Genomic DNA, 26,613 nt, shown 5'->3' on the forward strand with positions numbered 1-26,613 from the left:
CTCCGCCCCGCGCTGGGCCCGGGGAGGCGGCGCCGCCTCGGCCGAGGGCCCCCGTGAGCTTCGGGGCCCGCCCCAGTGGGAGAGACACAGCCGATACCAAGAGGCTTGAAAAAGGTTTAATGAGCTAGTAACACGGAACAACGAGGACTAATCTAAAAACCGTTCCCACGATCCTCCTTAAAATATTTACAGGGTTGTTAACGGTATGTACATTTTAGTCTTTGTCCCTTGTAGTCTGTTATTTATAGATGAGTTCCTTAGGAATTATACCTTTAATAGTTGGAAGATGAACAGCACAGTAGTATCGTAGTAGCCATTGATAGAAAACATTATATACACGACATGAGTTGCTAATAGCCACTGGGCACTGGTAACTCAAAGTCTGAGGCTATGCATACGCAACCCAATGCACAATGCAAGCAGCATGTGAAGCCAAAAACTTCTCTGCCTTAGAAATGTTCCGTGTGCAAGGCTGTAGAAGTATACTACACTGTGCAATTCACCCTACTTGGAAAAGAAACACAAAAACAAAAAGACGCCCCACAAAGCTAACAAACCTCTGTGCTGCAGTACAGGAGAGGCTGTAATTACAGAGACATCAGCTTACATTGATCTGCATCTCCAAACATGAAATCCTGTTCACCAGAACTCTGCTGCTCCACTGAAGGTCTGCAAACTCTTATAAAGCAGCAATCCCCCTGCAAAGAACAACTCATCAAGTAAAGCCTAATTTCATGACATCCTGGAATTATACAGAAGAACAGCAGCTCGTGGAAGAGACTCATGGTTCAAGTGAGAGAAAGCAATACAACAAATGAGAGACCAAGGATTCAAGCAACATAAAGTGTTCAGAGCTCTAAGTCCAGTTAACAGATTGAGATCCTTTTCAGGCATTCCTCCATTGGCTATACCTCCACTTTGTATTTTCTGAAGTGAAGCTTCTTATCTGTATCAAAGTGGGGCTGTATTACCTTTCCTTAATAATTTATGCACTTGCTGAATGTGCTCCTGCTACTTTATGTCCCCCTTCCGGAAAGAAAACAGCAAGTTCCCTTAAAAAGCATTTCTGCCAAAGAAAATGCAGTTAGCCAACAAACTCAAAAAAAAAAAAAAAAAAAAAAAAAGACATAAGTACAATGGATAGGAAAGTCACAGACAAACAGGCAAACAGATAAACCTGAGAATGCAAGTGAAAAATTGCACCAGGTGAGTACTTAAGTGTCAGACCAATCTAGTACTTACTCAATGGTTTTACAGGATGAATAGAGAGAAGTCTAATCTGATTTACTAGAAAATATTAAGCTTATAGATGATACAGTGTCTGCATAATTTTAGAAAAATCATTGATTTCATGGTTTATTTTACAATACTTGGATTAGTCTACAAGTTAAGGCAAACATACTAATGTATTTGCTTTTCCTTTTAAATCATAGTTATAAAGGTTACACAAAGTTCTCCAAAACTTCTAAGAAATGTTCACAATTGAAAAAAAAAATGATTAAATTTCTTGATATCAGTACATGGAAAAAAAACTAAGACAGTGTATACAATGCATTATAGTAACAATATTCAAATATCTAATGGTAATATTTAAGCCATTTGAACAATGTACTTCAAATGGTGAACTTCAGAAATTACTTACAAAGGTAAATAAGATTGGCAGCTGTATCATAGTATTCATAACATGAACATATTGGCTAGCTTCACAAAAACAGAGCATTTGGTTTCTGAACAATGAAAGCATATAATGATTAAATAAACATGAGTATGTATGAATAACAAGTATGCTGTTGCTTCATATAGTCTGGAGCTACTTTCAGGTGTCTGTTTTAACTCTTTTGAAAGGAGGAGCTTGCTTATGTGCACTTGGTCAAATGATTTCTCCAGGGAACTGTAAATGCCTATTTAAAGTCATGAAAACAAAATCCAGAGGAGGGCAGCCCTTGTTAGTGGGAGGACGGAGCGTAGCTTATGTGTCACCATTTAACACTGCCAGGCAGCTCTGCAGCAGCTGTAAGTTACCCTGCAAAAATAAGAAAAAAATACATTTCTTTATTTTCTTTTTAAGCTTATGGCAAACATATGTTTTTTTAAACAGCAATGACACTCATCATTAATGGAGAGCAGATAGGTATTAAGTGTATGTAGAGACATTCATGTCAGATCATATTTTGATTATAAGAACATTGTTACATAGAACTTGAGACTCAAAAATAAGCATTTGCTACCCTTTCCACGTACTTCACAAGTTTCTTACAAAAGAAACTTCACAAATTTCTTGCAAAAGATCTAAACGTTGTGTTTTTGTTTTTTTTTTTTAGAAAAATACTATCACTATTATTCTGTCACTGCATTATTATTCCCGAAACAGAAGCTCTCATGAATTCAGCATTCTTCAAATGCATCAAGAAGTGTTAACCAGTGCTCAGCACGCAGCATCTTCTCACTAGAGCAGCCATTTAAGCTCCAAGCTCTATTCAAGGATAGGCCGTGTTTGTGGAAAGCAGCCTTTCCACAGACTGACTTATGTCCACACAGCTACTGAACAATTTGTCACTCTTACTTTTTCAGTTGAAAGCATTCCAAGTGACCTGTAGTAGATATGCAAAAGGACGCTTGTCCCTCACCCTAAAAAGGTCAGAAATCAGAGCTCTATCCCCTGTTAAGGTTTCTACAATCCAGATTAAATGATTAACTACATTAAAACAGAAGATTCCCGTTTATGTCTATTGACCCATTTTAAGTCTTATTCAGAAGACAACTATTTCAGTTAAGGCTTCAACAGTTTTTTATCCTTTTATGTCTACACTGGCAGAGGACAGTCACAAGCTACCTTACTAGGCCTGCAGTTCTGGGATATGAACAAGCTCAATATACAGGAGATGCACAGGGACTTGATGGCCCGTCGTCGTGTATAGAAGAACTCATAAATCCAAGGTCTCTATTATTGTAACCATTGATTATTAGCTAGTAATGAAGTCATGATAGGAATGAAGTATTTCTTCAGCCTGAAGAATGTCTGTGGACTGCACGCCTGCTGCCTACAATGAAGGTCTGACTAGTCATCTTTCGCCCATCCCTTTACAGTTCAGTAGCAGCAGGAAATATCTGCAGTTTGCAGGCCATTCTGTAGCACTGTTTCAGTCAGCCAGTCTACTGACATTTTACAAATAGACACATCATTCATTTTCATTAAATTTGCAAAGTTCAGAAGAAGCTTATTTAAATTATAATAAATCAAGGCCAGTAGAGGCTGTGAGCTATTCCTCCTTCTGGCTGCAACATTTGACAGACTTGACTTGCACCAGCACAGCTCAAGCAAGTCCTGTAATTTCAAACTTGGGAAAGCATTTATTGCCAACTCAGACTCCTGAGCTCTAGGAATTACTGTTACTGGTAGGCTGTAGTGACAGAATCAGGAAGAAAAAACTACTTCGCAAGCATTTAACCAAATCCCTTAGCTTTGTGTTTAGATTATTCCCTTCTGTCGATTCCAAACAGACATCTGTTGTTAGTATGGCAACAAATTCTTTTCTCACCAGAGTCCAGAGGCAGGACTGTATATACCAGTATTTGTGGAAAAAGATGTCTTTTTTTTTTTCTCTTAGGGAGGTGGCTTAGTTAAAACTCATGCGTCATAACACGAAGCGTAGCCAAGGCTCTAAATGCTGTGAGTGTATGACTATAACTTCCACAGTTCCACCAAGTTTCAGACTGTCAATCCTTCCTTCTTAAACATGAAGCCCAACTCAAGAACACCTCAAAATTCAATGGTTAAAATAGAGAATAGGTTTAAATGCAGCTTTTGCACAACATGCTTGAATGCATAAGGCTTCATGTAAGCTACTGATGCCTTAAGTCATAAACAGAGCTAGCCTAAAATCACAGTACATATCAATTACTAATCATAAAAAAATTAACACAAGAGAAGTTATTTTTGCATTCAACATTTCCTTATTCCAATACTAAAAATTCTGATCTGCAAACAAAATACAACTATAATTTATGCTGTAACATAACCAGCAAACTAGAAAACAGACCCTACCTAGAGAGACAATCACAAAGACTGGCTGCAGATAAAGAAACAGTAGTCCACTTACCATATGCCAGAGACCAACCCAATCTAAAGTTTCAATTTGACAGCTATTTTAAGTGAATCTAGAGAGTCCATTCTGCTGAAAAGAAGGAAACTCCCCTTTATTCCTAGACCCTCCCAGCTAAAACTGTGTGTTTTGACACAAGGAACGCTGTGAAAACAAGACAGAGAATAAAGCTTTAAAAAAGCATATTTTAGCTCCATCTTACTACACAGCTGCACACATATTAGTGCCAAGATGAGCTAGAGGACCAGAGTTGTCATCATCCATCTTGACAGTAGCCTGTGCACTTGCATCAACTTAAAGCAATCCTCAACAGTCTGATTTTTAGCTTTCCCGAAAGGACTAAACTGCAACCAGGAGAGCCTAAGAGCATAGTAGCAGATTATAACAAGTATTTCAGTAGTAGTAAAAACTGGGCACAGCTGGTATACTTCATATTGGTGCATACAGTGCCCTTGATCTGCTAGAGGTCTGACTTCATCACCCTCCAGGTTTATATAGCCACACAGCTCAATATAGCTCAGGAAATGGGAACCAACTTTCAAAGCCTTCTTCTCTTAACACTTGGATCACTCTTCTTTTAGCACAGCTGTGTTTTAGGATTTGTGTTTTATTTCAACTTTGAGCAAAACTTGTAACAGTAAGTTATGCAGCTGTGTTCAGTGTGGCTGAATTCCTCGCAGAAGACAACATCTCAGGTTGAGCAGGTTTCACCTTTTGTCTCAGCAGACAACCTCTCAGGTGAGCAGGTTTCACCTCTGTGCTTTCTATGCCAGGCAACTCCAGGTCTAGAAGCTATACAGCTAGAATGATTCAGAGCCAGAAGCATTTGCATGACATCTAGTCCAGAGATACTCATTCCAGAAAAAAAAAAAAAAAAAAAAAAACACATTAAAAGAACTATACACTGCTGCTCACTTTTGCTATCTGTTGCTCCCAGCCCTCTCCACCCTCTTTTCTTCCCCAGCATTAGCTTTTTGCTGGAAAGAGCACACAGACTTGAACAACAGCACACATTGCCAAGCCTGGAAGTGCTGTGCTCCAGATCCCCTTGCCAAGCCTGCTTCCTAGTTTGGAGCGCCTAACCCTTCACCTGCCTTCAAAAGCCACAAAAGCACGAAGACAAGGACTGCTGCAGCATGACGCAAAGCACTCTACTCTGTCCAGAAACTTAAAGGGGATCTTCTGGTCTGACCTGATGAACTTACTGCCTGCAGGAAAAAGTAGCTTTCTTTTTGTTTCTACCAGCCCTCTTTTGGCTCCACTGCAAGAAGAATTAGGTGTCTATTAATATCCCAGCTTAGCCCACTCAAAACCAGGACTATTTATTTTGCATTGTAACAAGTACAAAAAAAAAAAAAAATCTTCTCCAGCACAAGGAAAAACCTTTATATTCCCATATTCCCCTGACTTTGTTCTTCATACATCAGGGGACTATGCTATCAGAAAAAAAAAATCCAGGTCTTTTCATATCTTCTTTCTTCATTTTATGGAGGTACCTCAGAAAGACAGTCTCAGCCAAACAATTCAGTTCTTCAATACCCTGTACAGACTAATTAGAAAACTATCCATAAGGCTATCCTCAAATGCGTAAGACAATCTCCCATTATACAAGACAGGAAAAAGATCTATTGTACTTGTAAATTCTGTAGTAATACAACTGAGAATCTATAAAAATAAAAGCATAGCAACCAAACTAATCCATCAGTGGTTGCACGTGTTGAATAAACACAAGACATAGGCTTTGAAAAAAACAGAACTTTCAAACCTAATGAGAAACAAAATATCCTTTTGCTCAAACAAGTCATAATGTTTATTAACATTCCAAGAACAGTCATCATTTGTCTCCCCTTCAACTGAAAATATTTAAATATTCAAGACTGTTTAGCAAATCTCAGTGCTCCATGATAAAATAGGTAAAAGAGGTTCAACAAACAAGAAAATTTTAAAAAGAGGGCTAGAGTTCAAAGCTTCTTACAGCCTCATCTTGTTAGTAAATTTATTAAGACAAGGTGAGACATACTATCTGAAGGTACATGTCCTAAACACAGACTGGTGACAAATGAAGAACTTGCTCAAAAGTTTCAAGCCCTTCTAGGTAAATTGAGGACCTCAAGAAGCACGTATCAAGTAAGTTGAAAGCTACAGAAATAAATGACATTCCCCCACCCTTTCCAGTTATTAGTTAGTAAAATTCAAGAGAACATCACTACAAGATTTTGATTTGCAAAGAGCTAATACAAATGATTCTTTGACAGTAATTTAGAAAACAGACATTTTGCAAGCATTTTACTCCAAGGCAAGCAAGAAATTCAGCAAGAAGTCAGATACAACAGATCTGGAAGAGTCAATAAAGTTTTTACAAGAAGTTCTAAGAATGAGGGGGAAAATTGCCAAATTTCTGATTAAAGCAAGCACTGCTCATCTGAAAAAGGAATTGAGCACTCCAACTTTACTGATTAATTTGCCAGGAAAATATCCCATCAAACTGAACCTACACAGATTAGGGGAAAAAAATCCCACCGAGTCCCAAAAAGCTTTTCACAGTATGTTAGTATTACAATCAATGGGTTTGGCAAAATGAAGAATGACACCATCAATACTACTGAAAAGAGAGTAAAGCTGCCCAAAAGATGGGAACAAGTTAACTCACCAACATTACAAATCTCTTAACTACTCCATTTAACACCTATATTCTGAGGTGATTCAAATCTTGGTGTTTAGGACATTTTCAGGTAAATGAAAAATGAAAATGAAAAAAGAGTTGACTTTTTAAAGAAAGATGTTTTCTGCTATTGGACTAAAGTAAAGCAGTTATACTTGTGTAGCAAATCAGAGCAGCTAGTCCGATTTAATTAAAAAATAATTTCATATTGATTAAAAGAATCAAATACACTGTGAAATTTAAGGACAGTACACACCCCTTATTTCTATAAAGGCTATCTACATCATTTCCCTTTTGCTAGCGTTGTTTAAATTCAAAAAAGTACACTCAAAAAGCACACATACAGAACTGATCTGCCTTTAATCCCTAACTTCTGACAGGCCTTCTGTGTGATCTCATTCTTAATATCTGTCTGTATACATCAAGCCTTCAGCATCTGGACAACAGGAGAAACCACTTCCTATCTCACTGTAAATGATGAAATGAGGTTTTAAAAAGAGGCAGGTATTCAAACTGCAGCAATAAATATCAAAGACCCAGAGAACCATAAAACTGCAGCCAAAACTGTCTTCCAGAAGATGAATTTTCCAAAGGCACCTCAAAGCACACCAGTCCCCTAGAGCTATTTCACCTATACACATTCTTTAAATATTAAAGAAAGTTGTAGAAAGTTCACCTTCCTGGAGAATGCTTACCAAACTCCCCTTTCTTGGATGCAGAACATGCATCACACAAAACTCACGCAGCTGTTTTGGTTATTCAAGCAAATATTATATAAAACCATTTGAAATAAAGGCCAAAAGGGATCACAGTTACCTTAGCATGCTTTAATTCCAGTTCTGCTAGTTCCACTAAATTTTTTCTGAATGCTGCAACTCTTCTTGTCTTAAAGTCTATCAGTTCTGTATAAAATAAAAATGGATTCATTAACAGTATTAATGCTAGTGCCCTTAACTGTTAACTGATTTTCCTTCAAAATGGAATAGGGAAAGAGTAAGAGAGAGCGCAACAGGAAAAAAAAAAATCAAGTTTAATCTCAGCAAATCCCAGACTCAAAGATACTGCTACATCCTTATAATAAGGAAGCAAACCATCATTGCAGTTCTCCATGTCTAGCTAACTTTTTGTTGACACCAAGCTTGTTTTGAAAAGACTGCAATGTGGATGGTTTTAAACATTTCATTCTTGTGTTCTATGTGCACTATTCTTTGAAAGCTGATATGTTAAAGTCTCTACAGAAGATGCCTGACAAAAACTAGTATGAAGAACAAAAGAAACAAGTATGCTTTATGCATATAACTTTGTGGCTGATGGGTTCACACATCCTCCACTGTCTTATCTAAAGGAATCATTAGCCAAATTTACATGAACAAACAATTCTTAACTTATAAAGTCGGAAGAGCATGGTGTTTAAACATTGTACAAATCTGCCCCAAATGAGTCAGATGACTACTTACTCACAACAGTCTTAGACAAAAATAAAGTAAGTTTCCAGGAAAGAGGCAACATGTAAATAATATTGATTTTCTCTAAAGTTACTGTAACTCTGTTCTCCACGATCACTCCCTTTTCTAGTATCATTGCTGCCACCAACTGCTGCCTTCACAGAAGAATGCATAAAACCAAAATGGCAATTTCAACAGTACTTGAAAAAAAAAAAAAAAAAAAAAAAGTCAGGTTTGCCATTACGGCTAGCAATTATCCTTTCATGTACTATTCTATGCATATAAGAGATAGGTAAAAAATAATCTGTACCTAAACTTTGCTCTGCCAAGCAATTATGACACTGATATTATTGACTAATGTAACTATCAGAGCCAAATGAAAATACCATTTGAACTTTCCAAAATAAGTACTGATTAAGAGATAATACTTTGCTTAGGGAACACAGAACAAAAAATTCTTCGCAGTAACTGCATCTTAAAATCTGTTAATTTTCAAGTAGTAACATAGGATCAAACACCACCCAAATACCTTGTTTTGCAGATTCAGATATTTTCTCAAATTTCTGACAGCATATCTGTTGAGTAGTTTCAGCTTGCAACACATCTTTATTTTTCGCTCTTGCTTTATCCAATGCCTTGTTAGCATTTTCATAATCCACTAGTGACCTAGATCTTCTATATAGGAGATCCTATAAAAAAAAAAAAAAAAAAGAGGATGTATAAATGAAGGATGTATAAAGTTTACAAGAATCTACCCTAGGATTTTATTAGCATATACCAAGGGAAAAAAAAATCAGATAAATTTTAGTCTTTCTTCCTGCATTTCAGTTATAACTAGATAATTTTCATTCACTTCATTTTGCAAATCACAAAAACATCCATACTGGATCAGGCATGCAATTTAATGTTGTTTGGTCTGCATCTTATCTGACAGAAGCTAGCACCAGATGGCTTAGATGATACTGCAAAAAGTCTAAGAGGCAATCATTGGAAATTTCACAGCTTCTGAGATTAGAAACAAACTATATTTAGATTATGGATTAGAAATACACACAGGGCCTAAGAGGCAGCAGTATTCTTTTTTTTTGTGCAACAGTTATCGCTGTGATTTAAATACAGGCATTTCCTTAGTCTGTCATATTACTTAATCATCTTGTATCAAGCAACACTAAGAATGAGTCTCAGTAGGTACAGAATATCAAATCTGGCCCACATGTTTTTGCATCAGCACTTGCAGAGCATCCAGAATATCCATTTTTTAATATTACAAAAAAAAAAAAAAAAAAGAGTAGGACTGCTTGCAGTCTACAAGCAACTTGAAAAATTCATCAAATGCTCCTCCACTGTTTTTAATTATACTGTACAATTTAGCTTTGATAAGTGGATCACAATCCCAAATTACTGTATATATGGAACAGCAATGCAGTTAAAATCCAATTTTTACAGTTGAGGTACAAATAGAAGGTTGGAGGTGGTAGTATTTATAACATACCCACTTTAAAAAAAACAAAACATACTGTGTATTTCTCAAGGCAATTTTGTTTCCCTTTTTTTTTTTTTTTTTAAAAAAAAAAAAAAAGAAAAAAAAAAGAAACACTACTTCATTGAACACGCAACAAATTCACCTTAGCAGCTTGAGATTCCCTTAAGTAATATTTCAGAAGATCAGAAAGTTTAAGATCTTCATCAGCAGATACCCGGGCCTCTATTTTCTGGAAAAACAGTAAGTAAAAGCATCAATTTAAAAACATCTAGACATCAGGCATTCATTTGTATGATGTAAATACAATATAAAATACACAATAGTGCATGATAGATTTTTCAAGTCTTTCTCAAAAGCTAAGATCATGCATTTGTGATGGAATACTTAAATGTGCATCACAAGAATCAGAATTAGTCTTTTGTATTAAAATATAAGCAATAACCTACTGTGCGAGCAGTAGCTGACAACTGGCTATTTTAAACAAAACTTTCTTTCCAACTTCTAGTATACATACATATATACACATATATATAATATACTAGAGAAACAGCAGGGAAACAGTTTCTGTAGTATAAAGAGTTCCACAAGAAGTGGTGTAATTTTTGAGATCGAAGGAAAACATTTAAAGTACCCTTGCAGAATAGCTGTGTAACTACACTGCATTAAATGGTTCAAAATACTACTTCCCAATAAGATTACTTGCTCGTATCTAAAATAAATTTCTATGAATTTAGAAACAGAGTCTGTAGGTGCACTTTAAGTATCTTAATTTTAAAACAAATTCTAAAGGCAACATTTGAGGTCAAAGCAAGTAATTTCACAAATTTCATTTTCTTTAAAGTACCCATTTACGTGGATACAACTGTTTAGGAAATGCACACGCTCCACTCAAAAGGTTTCCTAGTATGTGGCATGCCTCTACAGAAACAGGTCTTGGCTTCAGAAAAAAGCAACATGTCCTCCATTTTTTTGGATTAAGGATTAAATTTCTTTTTCCCTTAACAAGTTCTGTGATAACCAATTTCAAGTATGGAAGGTAGTCTAAGCATTTAAGATATACAGCAGCTTTAGTAGCTTATTACACAGAAGACAGAAAGACTGACAAGAAAAGTTTAGTAGACTGAATACTCATAAGGATCAATCATTTTACAAAACAGATGACTGAAATCTTACATTTTTTCACTCCCTAGTACACGTTTCTTAAATATTCCATGTAGCACCATCCCTAAAACATCCACATGCTCATGTTTAAGTGACACAAAGCATCCTGGCACTTCAAACATACACACAAAGAACATATATGCAAAGATTTCAAAATACATACCCTTGTTTTGTCAAATAACTCCGACACCTTCAGGAAAAACCTGCAGGAAGGAAACAGTTGGTATTATAACAAAATTAACAGTCTAATCAATTTTCTGTAACTCAAAATATAGTTTGTGTATGGCAATAAAAGCTGTAAAGGTGCTGCTTATAATTGTAATTTACAGAAACCAGAGAAAATAAGGTTTTTAAATTGTAGTACTTCATACGTTTGGGAATTGTACAACTTCTTAAAAGGTAAGAGGCAAAGCATAACGGATTTTTCTAAAGAATCACCGAACTGCTCCTCAAGGATTCTTTATGCTTTAAGTTAAACTCCAAATACCACCACACTGGTTACCAGTCTTATGCTATTATCAAGTGTCCTTCACTCAAATCTGAATGTGCTTTTCTCCAAACAGTAAACACCCCATGCCCTACTTGAGATGCAAGGAGGCTGAACAGCGTTGCGCATCTGCATCAGAGGAAGCAAAACAAGGGGTTCAGCATAACAGCAAACTGAATTACAATCAAGTAATTTCATGTTGAGAGAAGACAGACATTACCTTGAATGCTAAGGAAAAATCTCTTAATGGGATACAACCACAATAAATTCTGTTCTCATAGCAAGTGTGCTACCAACTTCAGCAGATCACCATGAAGACTGCTACTTGGAAAGCCCCCCCCATAAGTTATTAACAAAATCTTACTTGCATATATCTGTGGAATCCTGTGTTCCTAATGCATATAATGAAGAACCAATTCTATTATAGTCATCTGCAACATCTAGAGAAAAAAAAGGAAGCACTTGTTTTTACCATTGAATACCTCTCCTTTCTGGAAAGTTAGTTCCTTTATTTCTTCCAGAGTGGGCGTTTTTCTAAAAGGAACATGCTTTGATACAAAAACAGAAATGAAATTCCATATAGAACATATATTATGAATGACAACTTCAAGCTTCAACTGGAAGTTACAACCAGTTATATTGTATCAAAGTGCCATCAGAAGGAATTCTCATTATTAAGTAAGACAACCTTGTTTTAACAGATTGAGTGTGTCATCATCAGTCCAATAATTCATTACTCCATACATCCCAAGGGAATTAGTGCAGTTGGTTACAGTGAAGAATGGTATTAGGTAGTCATTAACCTCCACATCTACTTCTCATATTTAAACATAAAATACATTTTCTGCTGGAAATAGGAAGTCAGTAACTCCATAAGCACTGCAGCTCTCTGCAGATCACAAGCAAGTTATTCATAACCTACCGATTGCCCATTTTCAAAATGAGCTTCTGAGGTTATAGCTCTAATCTTCTAGCCAGATTTTCAAAAGGTACCATTTGTCTCACTTCTCAGTTTAATAAAAATTGCCAGTAAACTTATAGGATTTAAGTGTATGTATATATATTATTCCTAAACCAAAGGTTTCAATTTTCTCTGCAATTGAGAGCACTACCTAGAGCTTCAAGAAATGACCATTAGCTTGCATTCATCTCAGGAAGAGGAATCAATAGCGAAGTGAAGAATCTCACCTCAGCAACAGGAGGTGTCCTGCAAACCACACTACTGAATACACATTCCAGTCTCCATTCTAGAAGGCTGAAAAAAAATGGAAACTGGACCTCCTGGTCTAAAACTAACAGCCCAAACATGAGTATGCTGCTCAGCAAGTCAATGAAACGCACAGTATGTAAGAATTTGCACCCTGATGAATGCTAGCTCATCTAATAAAGACTAACTTCATTAGGATTAAAATCACAAATAAAATATAAAGTGGGGAATATAACATTAACAACTAAGAAGAATCAGACTTCAAAAAATACATATGCCTACATAAAGTTTTGTTTCTCTTCAAAGGGACAGCATGAAGACTGAGGATATCTTCAATGTTGCAGCACACTGTTCGTATTCCATCCAGTCTATTACAGCAAAGGCTAAACCTTGAAAATGAGATTAAACTTCGTTTCACTACCTGAAAACTACACTTGGAGAAAATTGATCACTTTTTGCATGTAAAAAGAAAACTAAAAACTACTGCTCCTCATTTCTGTGCACTTTAGCTAGTAGTCTTTTCCTTCTGGAAGAAGAACTCACTTTTGTGGGATCTTGTCATTTTATCAGATTTGGCAGAGGCATCTTTGACTCGGTTGTGGTATTCTACAAGGAATGTTCTTTCATGTTCAAAGAAATCATCCACATCCTGCAGAAAAACAAGGACAAGCTCAAAATCCTCAGATTTCACTCACTCTGTGTAGTGTAATTTATACAGAGAAGATTTGCACATATTGCTGTGACAGGAAATGAAATCTATTTTTATTGTCTAAATCACCACTTATGTAAATCAATTTCCTCTTATTTTCCACTTATTTTATCCTGTTCTAAAGTTTTATTATGAATTTGTAGCAAGCATTTTAAAGGTCTAAGTAACTAAACCTGAAACGAAGAAAATAAGTTCTCTACTATCATTTTGTTGATAGAAAAATAGGATAAATGTCAAGTGCTTAATATAAGACACCAACCTAGAAAAAGGCAGAAAGATACCCAGTTGTGCAAATGGTATGGTTGCAGCCATACGAACTTATAGCTCAGGAACACTGATCTTGATGACGGATGTCTTTCAAGTTGGTAAATATATGTAAGTGTAAATAGTCATTGCATTGCCATTTAAGGTATTTGGTTTACATTTACTTAAATTAAAACAAAAACAGAACAGATGCTCAAAAACACATAACAGGCTACAACACAGGCTTTGAACAATTTTGAACTTTTTGAATAGTAGCTGCTGGTTATTTTGAATTCTGTATTTTTCTCTGAGTCACATTTAACCTATGTTTTTTTCTTATACCCACTGTCCAGCACAGCTGAAATTCAAGATTTTACAACTAGGAATTTTAGCTCCGCTAACTTGCTTGCAAATGGAAAGTAATCACTAGAAAGAAAGATCATCATCAGCTTCTGCAGAATTTGTTTGTTATAAAACCATTCTTTCAACTTTAGGAAAAGTTGAAATAAAATTGAATTTTCATCATTTCAGCTATCTTCTTGAGTCTTCTCTGAGGGAAATCATAGTATCACCTCTGCTGTGCATAGTTTTGAAAAGGTAGAAGAATGTTACAAGGCAGGGACAATTCTGAGTAGCTATCATCACACCTGCTTGCCATAAAAAAAAGACAGACCAAAACAAAAAGATAATCAATTACCTATAGGTGGAAAAAAAAACAACACTTAATTCTGTAAAATAGGGGAAAGGAAAGTATATTGGAAGTCCCCTTTCACAAAAGCAATTAGTTCTCAGAGATCTTGCATTCAGAGGCACAGGTCCCTTCCCATGCTCTGCCTCTAATTTTTGAAAGACATGGCTAAAAAGTCTTTATTGTAGCTATGTAAAATTCCAGCTCAATTGAAAAAAAGAACAACATTAATACTTTTTTTTTTTTTTTTTAAATCTTGATAGGTTAAGCTTCAATCACCTTTACTCCTGAAACAATGACACCATCTGCTGATTTAACCATATTTTTAAAGAAGTCTTCAAGTTTCTCTTTCTTATTTTTCCCACGAACACTCAACTGAAAAACAAATTCATATATCATGTTAGTTCATTTCCTGGAGGCAACAGAACCTTTTTCTTCTTGTAAATATAGATTGACATACCAAAACCTGCTACTCCTAAACCAGTTTTCCTGCTCTCTGCTTAGTCAAACCCTACATCAATGGGGACAGAGGACCATGCAACCCAGATCATACTACTCTCATTTACTAGACTGTCCTTATACATAAAATACTCTTCCAGAAAAAAAAAAAAAATCAGCATTAATCGAACAGATATGGATAATATTAAACACATGACGTTTACCTTTGAGTTATCAATAATACAGTATTTATCATGCGTAGTATAGCTTATGAGTTAACTTAATAATTACTAGGCTTTGCTCTTTTAAGTGTAGAATCACAGATCTTTAACTTTCAGAAAGTGCAGAAGCCTTAGATCCCTTACTAGACTAAGGATAACATTGGTTTCAGTCTGCTCACACACTTCCTGTCCATTTGAGTCTGCCTGCTTTAGGAAATTAGAGCTGGCATATCTACATCAAGCAACAAGGATCCTCTGTAATATATTGTGAAAATAAGCATGCACTCAATTGAATCAGTGCTTTCTACTTCAAGATTCAATGCTTATTTCTGCAATTTTTCTGCCTTTACTGCATTTGTAGAACATGAGCACTTAGTATTTCAATAGCCACAGTAGCTAAGCATCTAGGAGAAAAAAAAAAACAAAAAACAATTGAAATGTCACCTACATTAAAAAAAAAAAAAACTTTATCATAAAATTTCATGACAAATTCACCCTGGTTTTGTGAGCAACAAAATTTAAACCACGGTTCCAAATCCTGAAAAATCTGTGTTCTATCTTTGTTGCTTCAACTCCCCCACCCTCACTCCACACTCCAAGTTCCAGCCAAGGAGGGGACAACACCAAATGAAATCTCTATCAAAAGCTAATCTTTTTAATCCAAAACATATTTGATTTCCATTAATACTTTTGATGCTGAGGCTAGAGTACACGGAGCATTTGGTTCCCCAGGTGGCAGCAGAATGAACTCGCCAGACCTAAATTAATTTCTAACTTTTAAAATACAAATATGTCTGGTATGAAGTAACTGATGCAATTTGCTCCAGGAGGTAAAGCCCTCTTAATCAATTTTCCGTGCTACCACAGAAGTCCATCTTAATTTCTCTTCCAGCAATTCAGTTTTCAATACTCACATCCTGATTGTATTCCAAGAAGACATGGAAATTTAAATCCTTCCTCAAAATAGGATGTGCTGCCACACGACACAAAAATACTTCATGCATTGCAACTGTCTTCTTGAATATTGCCAAATATTCACTGAAAACAAGAAACAAGACAGACATAAGAATTTCACTTGAAGCAATAAAGTCTGAGAAAAGCCTACTGAGAAGCTTAAAGAGATCCTCAGTAAGCATACAAAATTTTAAGCTCACATAGTTGAGGTTATCACTGATATTTTATGTATACATGAACAAATAGCACAACGTTAATACTGGGGGGCGGGGGGAGATTTGAAGCCTTAACATATTACAGATACTTTTAAAGAAGACTTAACAAATACAATCAAATTTTTAAGACTAGCTAACACTGACTGGTTTGCTGTAAGTGTAACCTCATTCAGGTGTCCTTTCCCTGCATCCACAAAAGTCAGGAAATTGAGACACAAACAACACTAACTGACGTGCAATTTCTTTCCTCCCCATCTCCATCCCCTTGCCTGTTTGCACCCTCCTTCCTTACTTAAATGCTCATATCATTTTGTTAGCTCTTTAAATAGCTGCCTCTTACTCCACGTTAAAGCACTGAGCCTTTTTTGGCTGAAGCTTACACAGATGTTATGCTTCATAGTGGCTCTAAAAGTAAAATTGTGTTTGGTAGGTACAACCAAAAAAAATAATCACATTTTACCATGAAAATTGCACAGTTGCCCAAGTGAACTGACTCAACTTTAACGCAATTATTCATTTGTGATTTAATTAAGAGGAAGGCATTCTTATCAATACAAGTTTGCTAGAACGTTTTGCTCTGCAAATTCAAAGAATAAGCTGTAACCTCTCTAGAAACGAGGAAGAGGCTTTTTTCCCCATTCTGAGGTCAAAGTTGAAATGATAATCAACACTTCTGCTTCCGCTATGTCCAAGAGGTTAAGATTTACATACCAGCAAACCAGCAGGGCCAGTGTTGGGAGATGTTTGATCTCAGTGAGAGTAGTAGTCATTCAGTGAAGACAAAAAAGGAGGATGCAGAGGATGGAGGTGGCAGTAGAAGAAACCCAAAGTTTTCTGTGTTATCCAACCCCTAACCAGACCACAAGAGAATCATGATCAGGGCCGCTGGAAAACCACAGATTCTTTAAAATCTATAGTGTTTTGCTAATTTCCAGTTCTCTGCATATGAAGTGTATATCTACTCCGCAATAAATTATGTTGCATGTAACACTAATACAGAGCTTTAAGATATTTGCTCACAGCAGCCAGAATTTGGAGAGAAAGCAGCATTACTAAGAGTTCTATGTACTTTTCTTGCCAATTCAGAGCTCTTGACAGAAGCCGTCTAGAAGCAGTGTAAATATACACTTAAAAAATGAAACCAATGACAGGAAAAAGATCAAAGAAGTGAGCACATGACAAGGAAAGTGGATGGAGCCAGGAGAAACTTCGCTGTGTAACTTGGTATGGAAAAGACTTGTTGCGAATGTTTCAACACATACTAAATCTGTAGTATGGAAAGATACTATTTTCAGGAGATATGTTCTCCCTGGGCAAAAACCCAGAAGTCTCAGGAAAAAAAAAAATATTTTCTAGTAATCTCCATATTCTTGCAGAACAGAAGGACGGCATCTATGCTTACAATACCAACCACATGCAAAAATCCCTAGTTCGTTCACTAGATTTATAAACCTTAAATTTTCATTGTGCTTATAAAACTGGGAACATCAAGGAAAAAAAAAATATATAGACTGAGGCTACCTCCTCCCTTGGCAAGTGTTCTGTAAGGAAAAGGACCTAACTAGGTTTTTTTCCCTTATAAAAAATTTTCAAGAACAAGCTGATTTTCCTCCTTTTCCTAAGATTGTCCATGATTTTTTTTTTTATAATTTCTAAGCAATTATTTCTACAATTTTCCTAATGGCTCTGATCATGATCACTAAGATAATGCTGGTTATGTAGCAACTTGATTCTCAAGCCTTTATCTCAGAGAACTTTTGCAGTGAAATCAGAAATACGGGATAACAAAACAGCATTAAAATTTGATTTAAAAAAAAAAAAAAAAAGTAGTAATCAAGTCTACATACGCCTCCAGTTCTTGTTTCATCTTGGTGAATTCTTCTTTAGTCATTGATCCTTCCCCTTCTCCAAGTTTCTGCAATTTCTCCCTTGAGGCATCGAAGTCAGGCCTGGGTGGTGCTGGCGGAATCTGGAATTGAATCAAAAATTTTTAATTGCTCAACTTCTCAGTCAAACAACATCCATTCAGTAAAAAAACTGAAATTTGCCTGCAGCTTTTTCATACGTTGTCATTCATTATGGTATTTATGGGTAAATTCTGTCCTGAATGAGTTAGACATCCAGCATTACTATGACAATTTTGGCCAGATGTTTTTGAAGATTACTAAAGAACTAACTAAATGTCTTCAGTAGGTTAATTACAACAGAAATCAAACCTTACCTAGCTTTACCAATACAAGGAATTACAAATTTAAACCAGAATTGATTATAAAATGGTGGTTTCACTTATTTGGTATAGATTGTTTCTCGTTTAAAGAAAGAATTCTACAATTCCTTTCAAACCATCCATTTATAATGCCCCAAAATACTAAACCAAAAAACCCACATTCTATGTTGTTTGAAGGCACCAGTTCTTTCTTGCAGCACTGCTGACATTGCAGATATATCTGCTGAAATACCAAAGCACACAATAAACAAGTCTCTAGGCTAATATTGTAATGTAGTATATTAACACTGAAAGAGAAAAGGCTGTTGTCAAACTAATCCTGAAATGCTATGAACAAAGACAAACAGAACAAATAAAATTTAAGTTCACTGATATTTGCCCATTACATTAATGCATTACAAAAAAAAAATAAAAGCCAGAATCTACTCAGTCAAGTGTCTGAAGCTAGTTACTACCACTCCAAAGGTCTAGTCACTCCAAATAGCTCTTCTTACTAAAAAAGACTAGCTCAAGAATGGTATGACACATCACAGGTAATATTCATCATAACGTATCCATCAAATGGAGTCAATTAGAAATTTAACACATTTACCTACTGAATCAGCAGATCCCCTCACCCAAACACAAAGCTTTCATACCAAAATGACAAGTATTCCTATTTGTAATTAAAGTATGAACAGTAGCACCCATTTTTAATAGTCATAAGGTGACTATTTTTGGGACACCTCTTCCCTGAATGCCTGAAATAAACCACAAAATGCTAAGTTATGCATTAAGGTTTTCTGTAGTTACAGATAGTATTTGCTTTCTTCCCCCCCCCCCCAACTGATTTATGATTCTGATCTTCCAAACTGAAAAAGCCTAATTACTAGAGCTCAGTTACTACTCTCTGCCATTCCATGCCATTCCAGCTAAAACGAAGGCTGCATGAAACCTGTAACTAAGTTAAACATTGGCTTAATTTGAGAGAGAAAAAAAGAACAAAAAAATACCACCAAGTTATACAGTTCACCTATCCACCACACTTCAACACTGCGGACTAAAAATATGCTGGATACTGATTAAAGCACTCACTCCTTAGCACTAAAAGGCAAGAAGTATAACAACTACAGTGACTTTCCTCAAACATTAACTTTGTATAACTGTGTAAAATGACAGTAAAGCATTAGATCTCCCTTTAGAAGGAATGAACAGCTGCCATTTCCACTGGACTTAAAAGCCAGGAGTGCTTTTTACACGCCCTGTTTTCCACAGACATCAAAGAACTGTAATACTTACGATATAGCCAGCATAGTCTTCGTTCTCGACAAAGGAATCATGAAGCCAAATAAACTCTTCATGTTGCCGGACAACAGAAAATTCATTTTGTTTGAAATTTGGTAAGGAACTCTGGAAAGGGAAAAGGAAGAACTACAATTTAGAAAAACAAAAACAAAAGTCAGTGTTTTTCATTAGTATATGAAAAGAGCCTTGGAGGAATATCAAAGTATAACCCTGTTAAAAAAAAAAAAAATCCAAGCATCCAGATATGGATTTGGTCAAAAAAAAAGTTTATAAAGCAATAATTACCCTCATCTCAATTAGTGCATCGATAAATTGGTATGGGTTGCCTAGGGGGGCTGTGCAGTCTCCACCCTTGCAGATATTCAAAACCCAACTGGGCAAAAACCCTGAACAATCTGCTCACATTCACCCCGGTTTTATGGTAGAAATGGAGGGAGGACATGGGACTAAACGATCTCCAGCAATTCTTTCACCTCAACCATTCTGTGATTCTGCAATCAATAAACCATTAAATTTACAAAAAGAAGCCAGATATAAACAGTAACTAAAAGTGATTCTTGAATATAATTTGTTATGAAATGTATTTTTAGACTGAAACGATGGCTAGCCTAGTAAAAACCACACTAAAGATTATTGAGGTGTATTAAAAATTCTACCTGCAAACAGACTAATTAATAAGCCTAGGAGTCACATGATATCACATTGGCACAAAAAAAGAACACTTTCCTAGGCTCTTTTTAAAGCTCGATTTTTTGTCATTGAATACATGCATTTTGTTGAGCACTGCAGCTCCACAGTCTCTTAAACATGAGACAGTGCTATTTTCTCATTTCCTTTGAAATATATATATTACACTTGCTTCAAAAATACAACCTAAGCAAACTTTCTTTTCTATAATTAAGAAAACAGTCAGTGCACAAACGCAGTCTTTTACCTTTGTGTGGACAGTGAATTTCACTTTATCCCTCTCACTGAGTGCATCTGAGATATCCACTTGCAGAGCAGCATCAGTCTGGAGATCTACATTTATTGCTCTAAGCTAAACAAAGAAAAAAATCTATTTAGCTCAAATTAAAAAAAAAAAAAAAAGTTAATCGCATTATACTTCCCTTGAGAAAAACCCTGATCTTTCCTGCAACAATGAACATTCTTAAATGACTAAAGATAAATTACAAAATAAAATAAAATAATATTTTGGGGGGTGGGAGGGGATCTATTAGTACTCCTTATGGCACACATGATCATACAAATGATATCCCTTATTGCATTCCCTATATGTGCACCAGCCTCATTTCTGTGTATTGTTGACTTGTTAGCAATTGAGATAGTCAAACAAAGTACATTTACAGATAGCAGCCAGTTCTATAGGTTTCTCTTCTCTACTCCATCCCCATTCTTCCACATACCTACACTCAACCAACAACCTGCAGCATGTAAGGTAATTTAAAAGTGACTGATAGATGTCAAGGTGTTTTTGAGAAGAAAAGTGGTCCTGTATTTCAAAGCAAGATCTGTTAGGGACCTAGATTACTTGCGTTGTCTTACACTATTCTTAAGATTTCCTATAATAGACTGAAAATGCTAAAAAAAATAATAATAATAATTCTCTGAACTACAGAGATAAGTTTCCTTTGAAACATTTTTTCTGAAAAAACACAATGCCAATCCCTTCAAAAACAGCATGAGAAATGGCAACAGTGCTAGCAACATACATTTTTTCTTCCATATCGCATGTGAAGTCTTAACTATCAGTCTAATGCAAATCAAATCAAAAAGAAAATGAGACAATGATCAAATACAGAACAATCAGATTATCTGAGCACTGCAATTATGTGTCTGTGTTTGGCAGTAGCTGGACCAAAGGCTTCACCACTACCCAGTGAAACTAACCTCACCTAGACCTCAAGGAGAAGTTCACTTCCCCTCACCCTTGCTGTTCTAGAACAATTTGTTCCATGACCATCTCATAATCACGATCAAACTACATTCAGAATACTTTTACAAGTACTGAGGCTAACTAATCTTCTACAGTCACACTGTCAGAAGTTGTTTCATTTGTCATGCTTGTGAGAGTCACTTTTTACTGAAGCATTTTGTTGTCTTTGATGTTGCATTTATTTCTAGAAATAACACATTGTACTGTATAAAAGTGCTTTGCCATACAGAGATCTGACTTTTTCCTGCAAGATTTTTCAGGAATGCATTTCTGAAGTCTGCACTCAAGTCCAAAAACACACTGAGTATCAGCAACATACAGCACAAAGGCTACGCATGAGCAGATTCTGAAAGGAACACTGAAAAGCACTGAAACGGCACTAGGAGAGAAGCATCAACTGCCACATCTTGTTTTCCGCTAGTTATCTTAACCCTGATCTTAAATTTTAGTGGTCAGCACCCACTGTTTACTTTTCTTGTTACACTTAAGACACCAGCAACTCCGCTGCTTATGCGGCAGAGACCAGGCTGCTCGAGCTTACAATTACTGTATTAAGCTAAACCAAATCATACGGCCTGGAGCATTATGCTAGGCTGCAATAACGTTCAACAGCTACTACACGAACAGTAGTATTTTGGGGGTGTTTTGTTTCCTCCAAGTGGGTCACTGCCTCACACAAAGACGTGATAATAACATGCAACGATCCGCTGCAGATCACTTTGCCAAAGCAGAATGTCCCAGCTCCTACTGAGTTTCCAACGTGCTTAACATCTAATTTAGGAAAGAAAAATATAATCTGACATACCAGTGTCAGCGTTATGTCATGACACCACATTTTTCCAGCCTGGAAAAAAGTTTTTAGTGGTTACATTGTTTGAGGTACTGCTCGTTCTTCTCCAGTCCCCCAGAACACATCAACGAGCACAGCAGAAAGCTCTCGGCAAATAATCTGAATTATCCAGACTTTTTTTTTTTTGGTAGTCTTTCACAGATCTTAACGATTTTACTAACATACTTTGTTTTCCTTTTTTTTAAAAAGCCGTACAATTAGAAACCTTAAGATTCAGAAAAACCACTGTTCAGATTTGTCACTGGTACTTACCCAGCATCTAGTGCATCACACCCTCCGGGGCCATACACACCCTTTACAACCTCAGAAGCAAAATGCTTATCTGTACTGAGAAAAGGAAGAGCAACAGGAACCCCGACAACTTCACTCAAGACACACAACTGTAAAGGACTACTTGTTTGATTTATACCAAGTTACACTTGTAACAATCCTGAAGAGTTTAATCGTATGTTAAATTATGCTACATAGCTTGACTGCCAACGGGGAACATCTTCATCTGCAATGGTAATGAAGCATTCAATGAAAGGTGTCAAAGACAACCAGAAAGTTGAAGGACCATAAATTTATTCATATGACACAATGGCTCACATTGTATTACTGGGAATTAAATTCACAAACAGCATCATCACACAACAAACTTAAGCGATCTCTTCACTGCTTCAAAAGGAAACTGGCAGCAGTGCATGGTTTTCTAGTCACAAAGAACAGAAAATGAAAACATAACACACTACAAAACTTTCCAAAGTCTGACTTGGACAAAAACTGAAATGAAACTACTTTATACTCCGGAAAAAACAGAGATGGGATAAATCCCTCTGCCTCTTGGCTCCACCACCCACCCTAATCTAATAGGCATAAAATTGCACAGTAACTTTATGCTTACATACATGCTCTACACTTATGCTGAATAACTTACAAAACAAAAGCTAAGTTAATTTAGCTGCTTTATAGTTTCCTAAGCTATACTAGCAGAGGCCCTTTTTTATTCAAAGGGTCTTAAAAAAAAATGCCAGAAGCCAAAACAGGACTAATTGATGTTACAGTACTAAAAGAAAACACAATGCAAATGGAGAGGATTTAGCACCTCGACCCTTGTTCAAGGGCCAAACGTACTTCAAATGATAATGAAAGGAAGCTGGAAGAGACAAGGGGAACAAGCAAACCTTATATTCCTAGGCAATGTCATCCTTTAACAGCAGTAACTGCTATACTCTAAACTCTTTCAAAAGAGTTAGAGAAGAAGGACCCGTTTTTTCAACAGGTTCTTTACAGGCATTTAAATACTCAGAGCAAGGAAAACAAACAACACTTTCGCAACAAAAGAATACCAAGCCTCAGCACAGCATCAAGTTTCTAGCAGACCTGTTCTAAGGGATAGCGCACTTCCCCTAAATGAGCACACAGGACCATTAGCCAAGTCAGCTGAAGTATATATAGACACAAAATATACAAGACAGTACTAGCAGGGCAATACTATACCACCTTTTAAAGCACTCATTGCTTACATTAGAGATCACACACACACAAAAACAGGAACTGAGTTACTCTAAGGGGACTCAACAGTATCTTCGTAAGTGAGATTCAGAAAAGCAATTCCTGCAAGTTCATTTTATGCAGACTACTCATAATAGGTTCCTTCTACAGACCACCCACTGCTACTTCCTCCAAGATGATTCTCAGTCCTCTGCTTTACAATCCTCCGGAAAAGATTCCATATGGTATAAAGCAATTGTTGGAGAATTCCCATTTTATGTGGCATCAGCATTATTTCCAGCCCTCTTTTCATCCCATCATCCCCACATGAGACTTAACACAACTGCAGCTGACCAACACGATTCTAAGAGCTACGACTGCGGTTGTCATAACGATCTCCAAACTCCAAAGAAAAGAGTACTGATTTTCAAAACTAAACGTGAATTACTCTAACCAGAAATTGCCATATGCACTTTCAAATAAAGGCTTCACCTATCCACTTTTTAATCACAAGTGAAAGAAGGTGACAAATCAGAACAAGGGAAACAATCTGAGTAAAGCTGTTTGTTTATACTACTGCTACCAAGAAAAAAGAAGTTAAGGTTTTGAAGATAATAGCACAGAGAACCCATTCATGAACAGGCTGCCAGTGTTGCTTCTGATTAGGCTTTCTGTGTCACAATCAAAATCGTGCAGATGATGGACTGTATTTTAACCCCAGGGATTTACGCAGCAGTAGGGTGGCAAAAAACAACTGAAAATATGAAACCTAAAAGCAAAATTAGGAAAAGGAGAAGGATAGTGTTTATTTCCTCAGTGCTGGATGCAAGTGGAAGCAAGGGGAAGAAAAAAAGAAAGATAGAGGAGTGCATTTGGCCAACTGAGATGATGCAAGTTGTCCAGCAGCACAAACAAGACTGTTAAGAGATTTCTGAAGGCTTTAAAATTACATTGTGAACTCTGACGACTTGTGGCCTTAAAGAGAAAATTAAAAAGCAAACAGCAAAGCTTCACACAGGATCAGACCTGCATTCTTGTATTCCTCCTACGTGGTCAGGTAAAAACCACTGAACCGTGTGTTTTAGTGTCTGTTCCTATGTAATAGGGACAGGACATGCAAAATACAACTCCGCTGGTGTTCTTCAGCCCTGGTTCGAGGAACTGGAACGGAAAATGCACAAAATCCTACCACATGCACACAGCCAAAAATCTCTTTGTACTTCACGTTACACTGGACACCGAGCATGGCAACACCGTGTTTTGCAGATCCCGTATCTGTAGCAGGACACAGCTGTGGCTATGGCATCTCCCAGCAGCCGCAAGGCCAGGCCGTGCCCTCCGTGCCCGGCTGTGCCGAGCCCCTCACGCCACACCGACAGCTCGCTGCCTTGGCTCTGGATGAGCTCCGCTCCCTGCCTGACCTGCTGCTCGGTGAGACGGGAAGGCGCAGCCGGACAGACGGATGGATGCAGCCGCTGAAGCGCCGTGCAGGCCGGGCAGGGCCGGGCAGCCCCCAGCCCCCAGCCCCGGCCCCGTCCCCCCAACTTCTCCCCGCGGCGCTCCCCGGGCAGCGCATGCCCGCGGCGCACCCGTCCCATTGTTACCTCCGGGGCACCTCCGGGGCCTACCGAGCACACCCGGGGCCGCCTCCTAGGCCCCGGCCCCCCGCCGGAGGCGGCCCCACGGCTCCGGGAGGCACCCAGCGCCCCGCCGCCGGCCGGAGCCTTGCAAGGGGGGGGTCGCCCGCAGCCCGCAGCCCCCCGCAGCGGGGGGCCGAGCGCCCTGCCCCGGCCCTGCCCTGCCCGGCCCTGTCCCCCCCGAGCGCCGCCGGGCTCCACTCACCCCTCGGTCCTCCTCCGAGAGGAAATCCGGGCCGTCGTCCGAGCCTTCCTGCTGGCGGCCGGCCGGGGGGACGCGGCGGGCGGGCGTGAAAGGAGAGGAGGGGGGAGACAAAGCGCACAGGTTAGCGACCGGCCGCGCCCTCCCCCTCCCTCTCCCTGCCCGCCCGCCCCGCCCCGGCCGCGGGCCGCCCGGACCCCCACCATCATGGCTGCCCGGCTCCGCGCCGCTCCGCTCCGCGCCCGCTCTCCCCCCGCCAGGCCGCCCGCAGCCCAGCGGCGGGGCGGGGCTGCGGCGCGCAGGGCGGGGCGGGGCGGGGCGGGGCTGTGGCGGCGGCGGCGGCGGCGGCGCCTCTCGCGAGGGAGCGGGCGGGTCGCAGCCTCCCCGCCTGAGGGGACGGGGCGTGAGGCAGCCCCGTGGCGCTGGGCTGCGAGGGGGGGGGAGAGGTGGTGGCGGGTGTGGGTATCAGCACCCCCAGGGGCGTGCAGGGAGGTGAGGGAATCGGTCCCGCTGCAGATTAATCCCACAGAAAGTGAACTGGTTTCCATCTGAGCCAACGCTGCCACACAGCCAAAAAGACGTTTGCACAAGCACTAATGGGTCAGGACCACCGCTCCCAGCAGCAGCACCAGGGGTAGCTGGGCCTAAGCTGACGAGGAAAGGACACCGTGGAGAACCCCCTTCCTGCAGCTGCGGGGTGGGCGAAGAGAAAGCTTCCTGAGCTCCGTCATGCTTCAAAACACACCTGGGAGTCAGATAACAGAAATTGTCTTGAAAATTGCCTTTAGCATGGCTGTGGAAAAAGGCCTTTGAACATGCTTTTTCTGTGTAATTTAATAGGCTGTTCTTCCAGCAATTTTCATGTACACAGTCAGTTTCTGCGCTGATCCAGGCATGTGCAATTTTACACAGTACCGATTTGCTCCTCAGGTCTAGAGAATTAAAAATATTTTATGGGATACTGAGAAAGAGTAGGTGGCCTCTGTTT

The 26,613-nt window shown here is 38.3% G+C and overlaps 1 protein-coding gene across 2 annotated transcripts; it reads right to left on the reverse strand.

The window, feature by feature from the left end:
* Positions 1-84: 84 nt before the first annotated feature.
* On the reverse strand, positions 85-25,917 carry SNX6 (sorting nexin 6). 2 transcript variants are annotated; one of them, XM_082762099.1, is made up of 14 exons: positions 25,829-25,917; positions 25,629-25,676; positions 20,462-20,566; positions 19,522-19,632; positions 17,864-17,985; positions 15,762-15,885; positions 14,468-14,563; positions 13,092-13,197; positions 11,706-11,781; positions 11,018-11,057; positions 9,836-9,922; positions 8,740-8,899; positions 7,582-7,667; positions 85-2,023 (listed from the first exon to the last, which is right to left on the reverse strand). In XM_082762099.1, exons 1-14 carry the CDS (start codon positions 25,832-25,834, stop codon positions 1,970-1,972), a joined length of 1,221 nt encoding a protein of 406 aa, XP_082618225.1. In that variant the 5' UTR covers positions 25,835-25,917; the 3' UTR covers positions 85-1,969. The 2 variants fall into 2 exon arrangements, with proteins under 2 accessions (XP_082618225.1, XP_082618224.1); XM_082762098.1 differs by having other exon boundaries at positions 25,629-25,679.
* Between the last annotated feature and the right edge of the window lie 696 nt (positions 25,918-26,613).

Source organism: Aythya marila, assembly GCF_965140915.1.
Source record: "Aythya marila genome assembly, chromosome: 5".
NCBI classification, from domain to species: Eukaryota; Metazoa; Chordata; class Aves; order Anseriformes; family Anatidae; genus Aythya; species Aythya marila.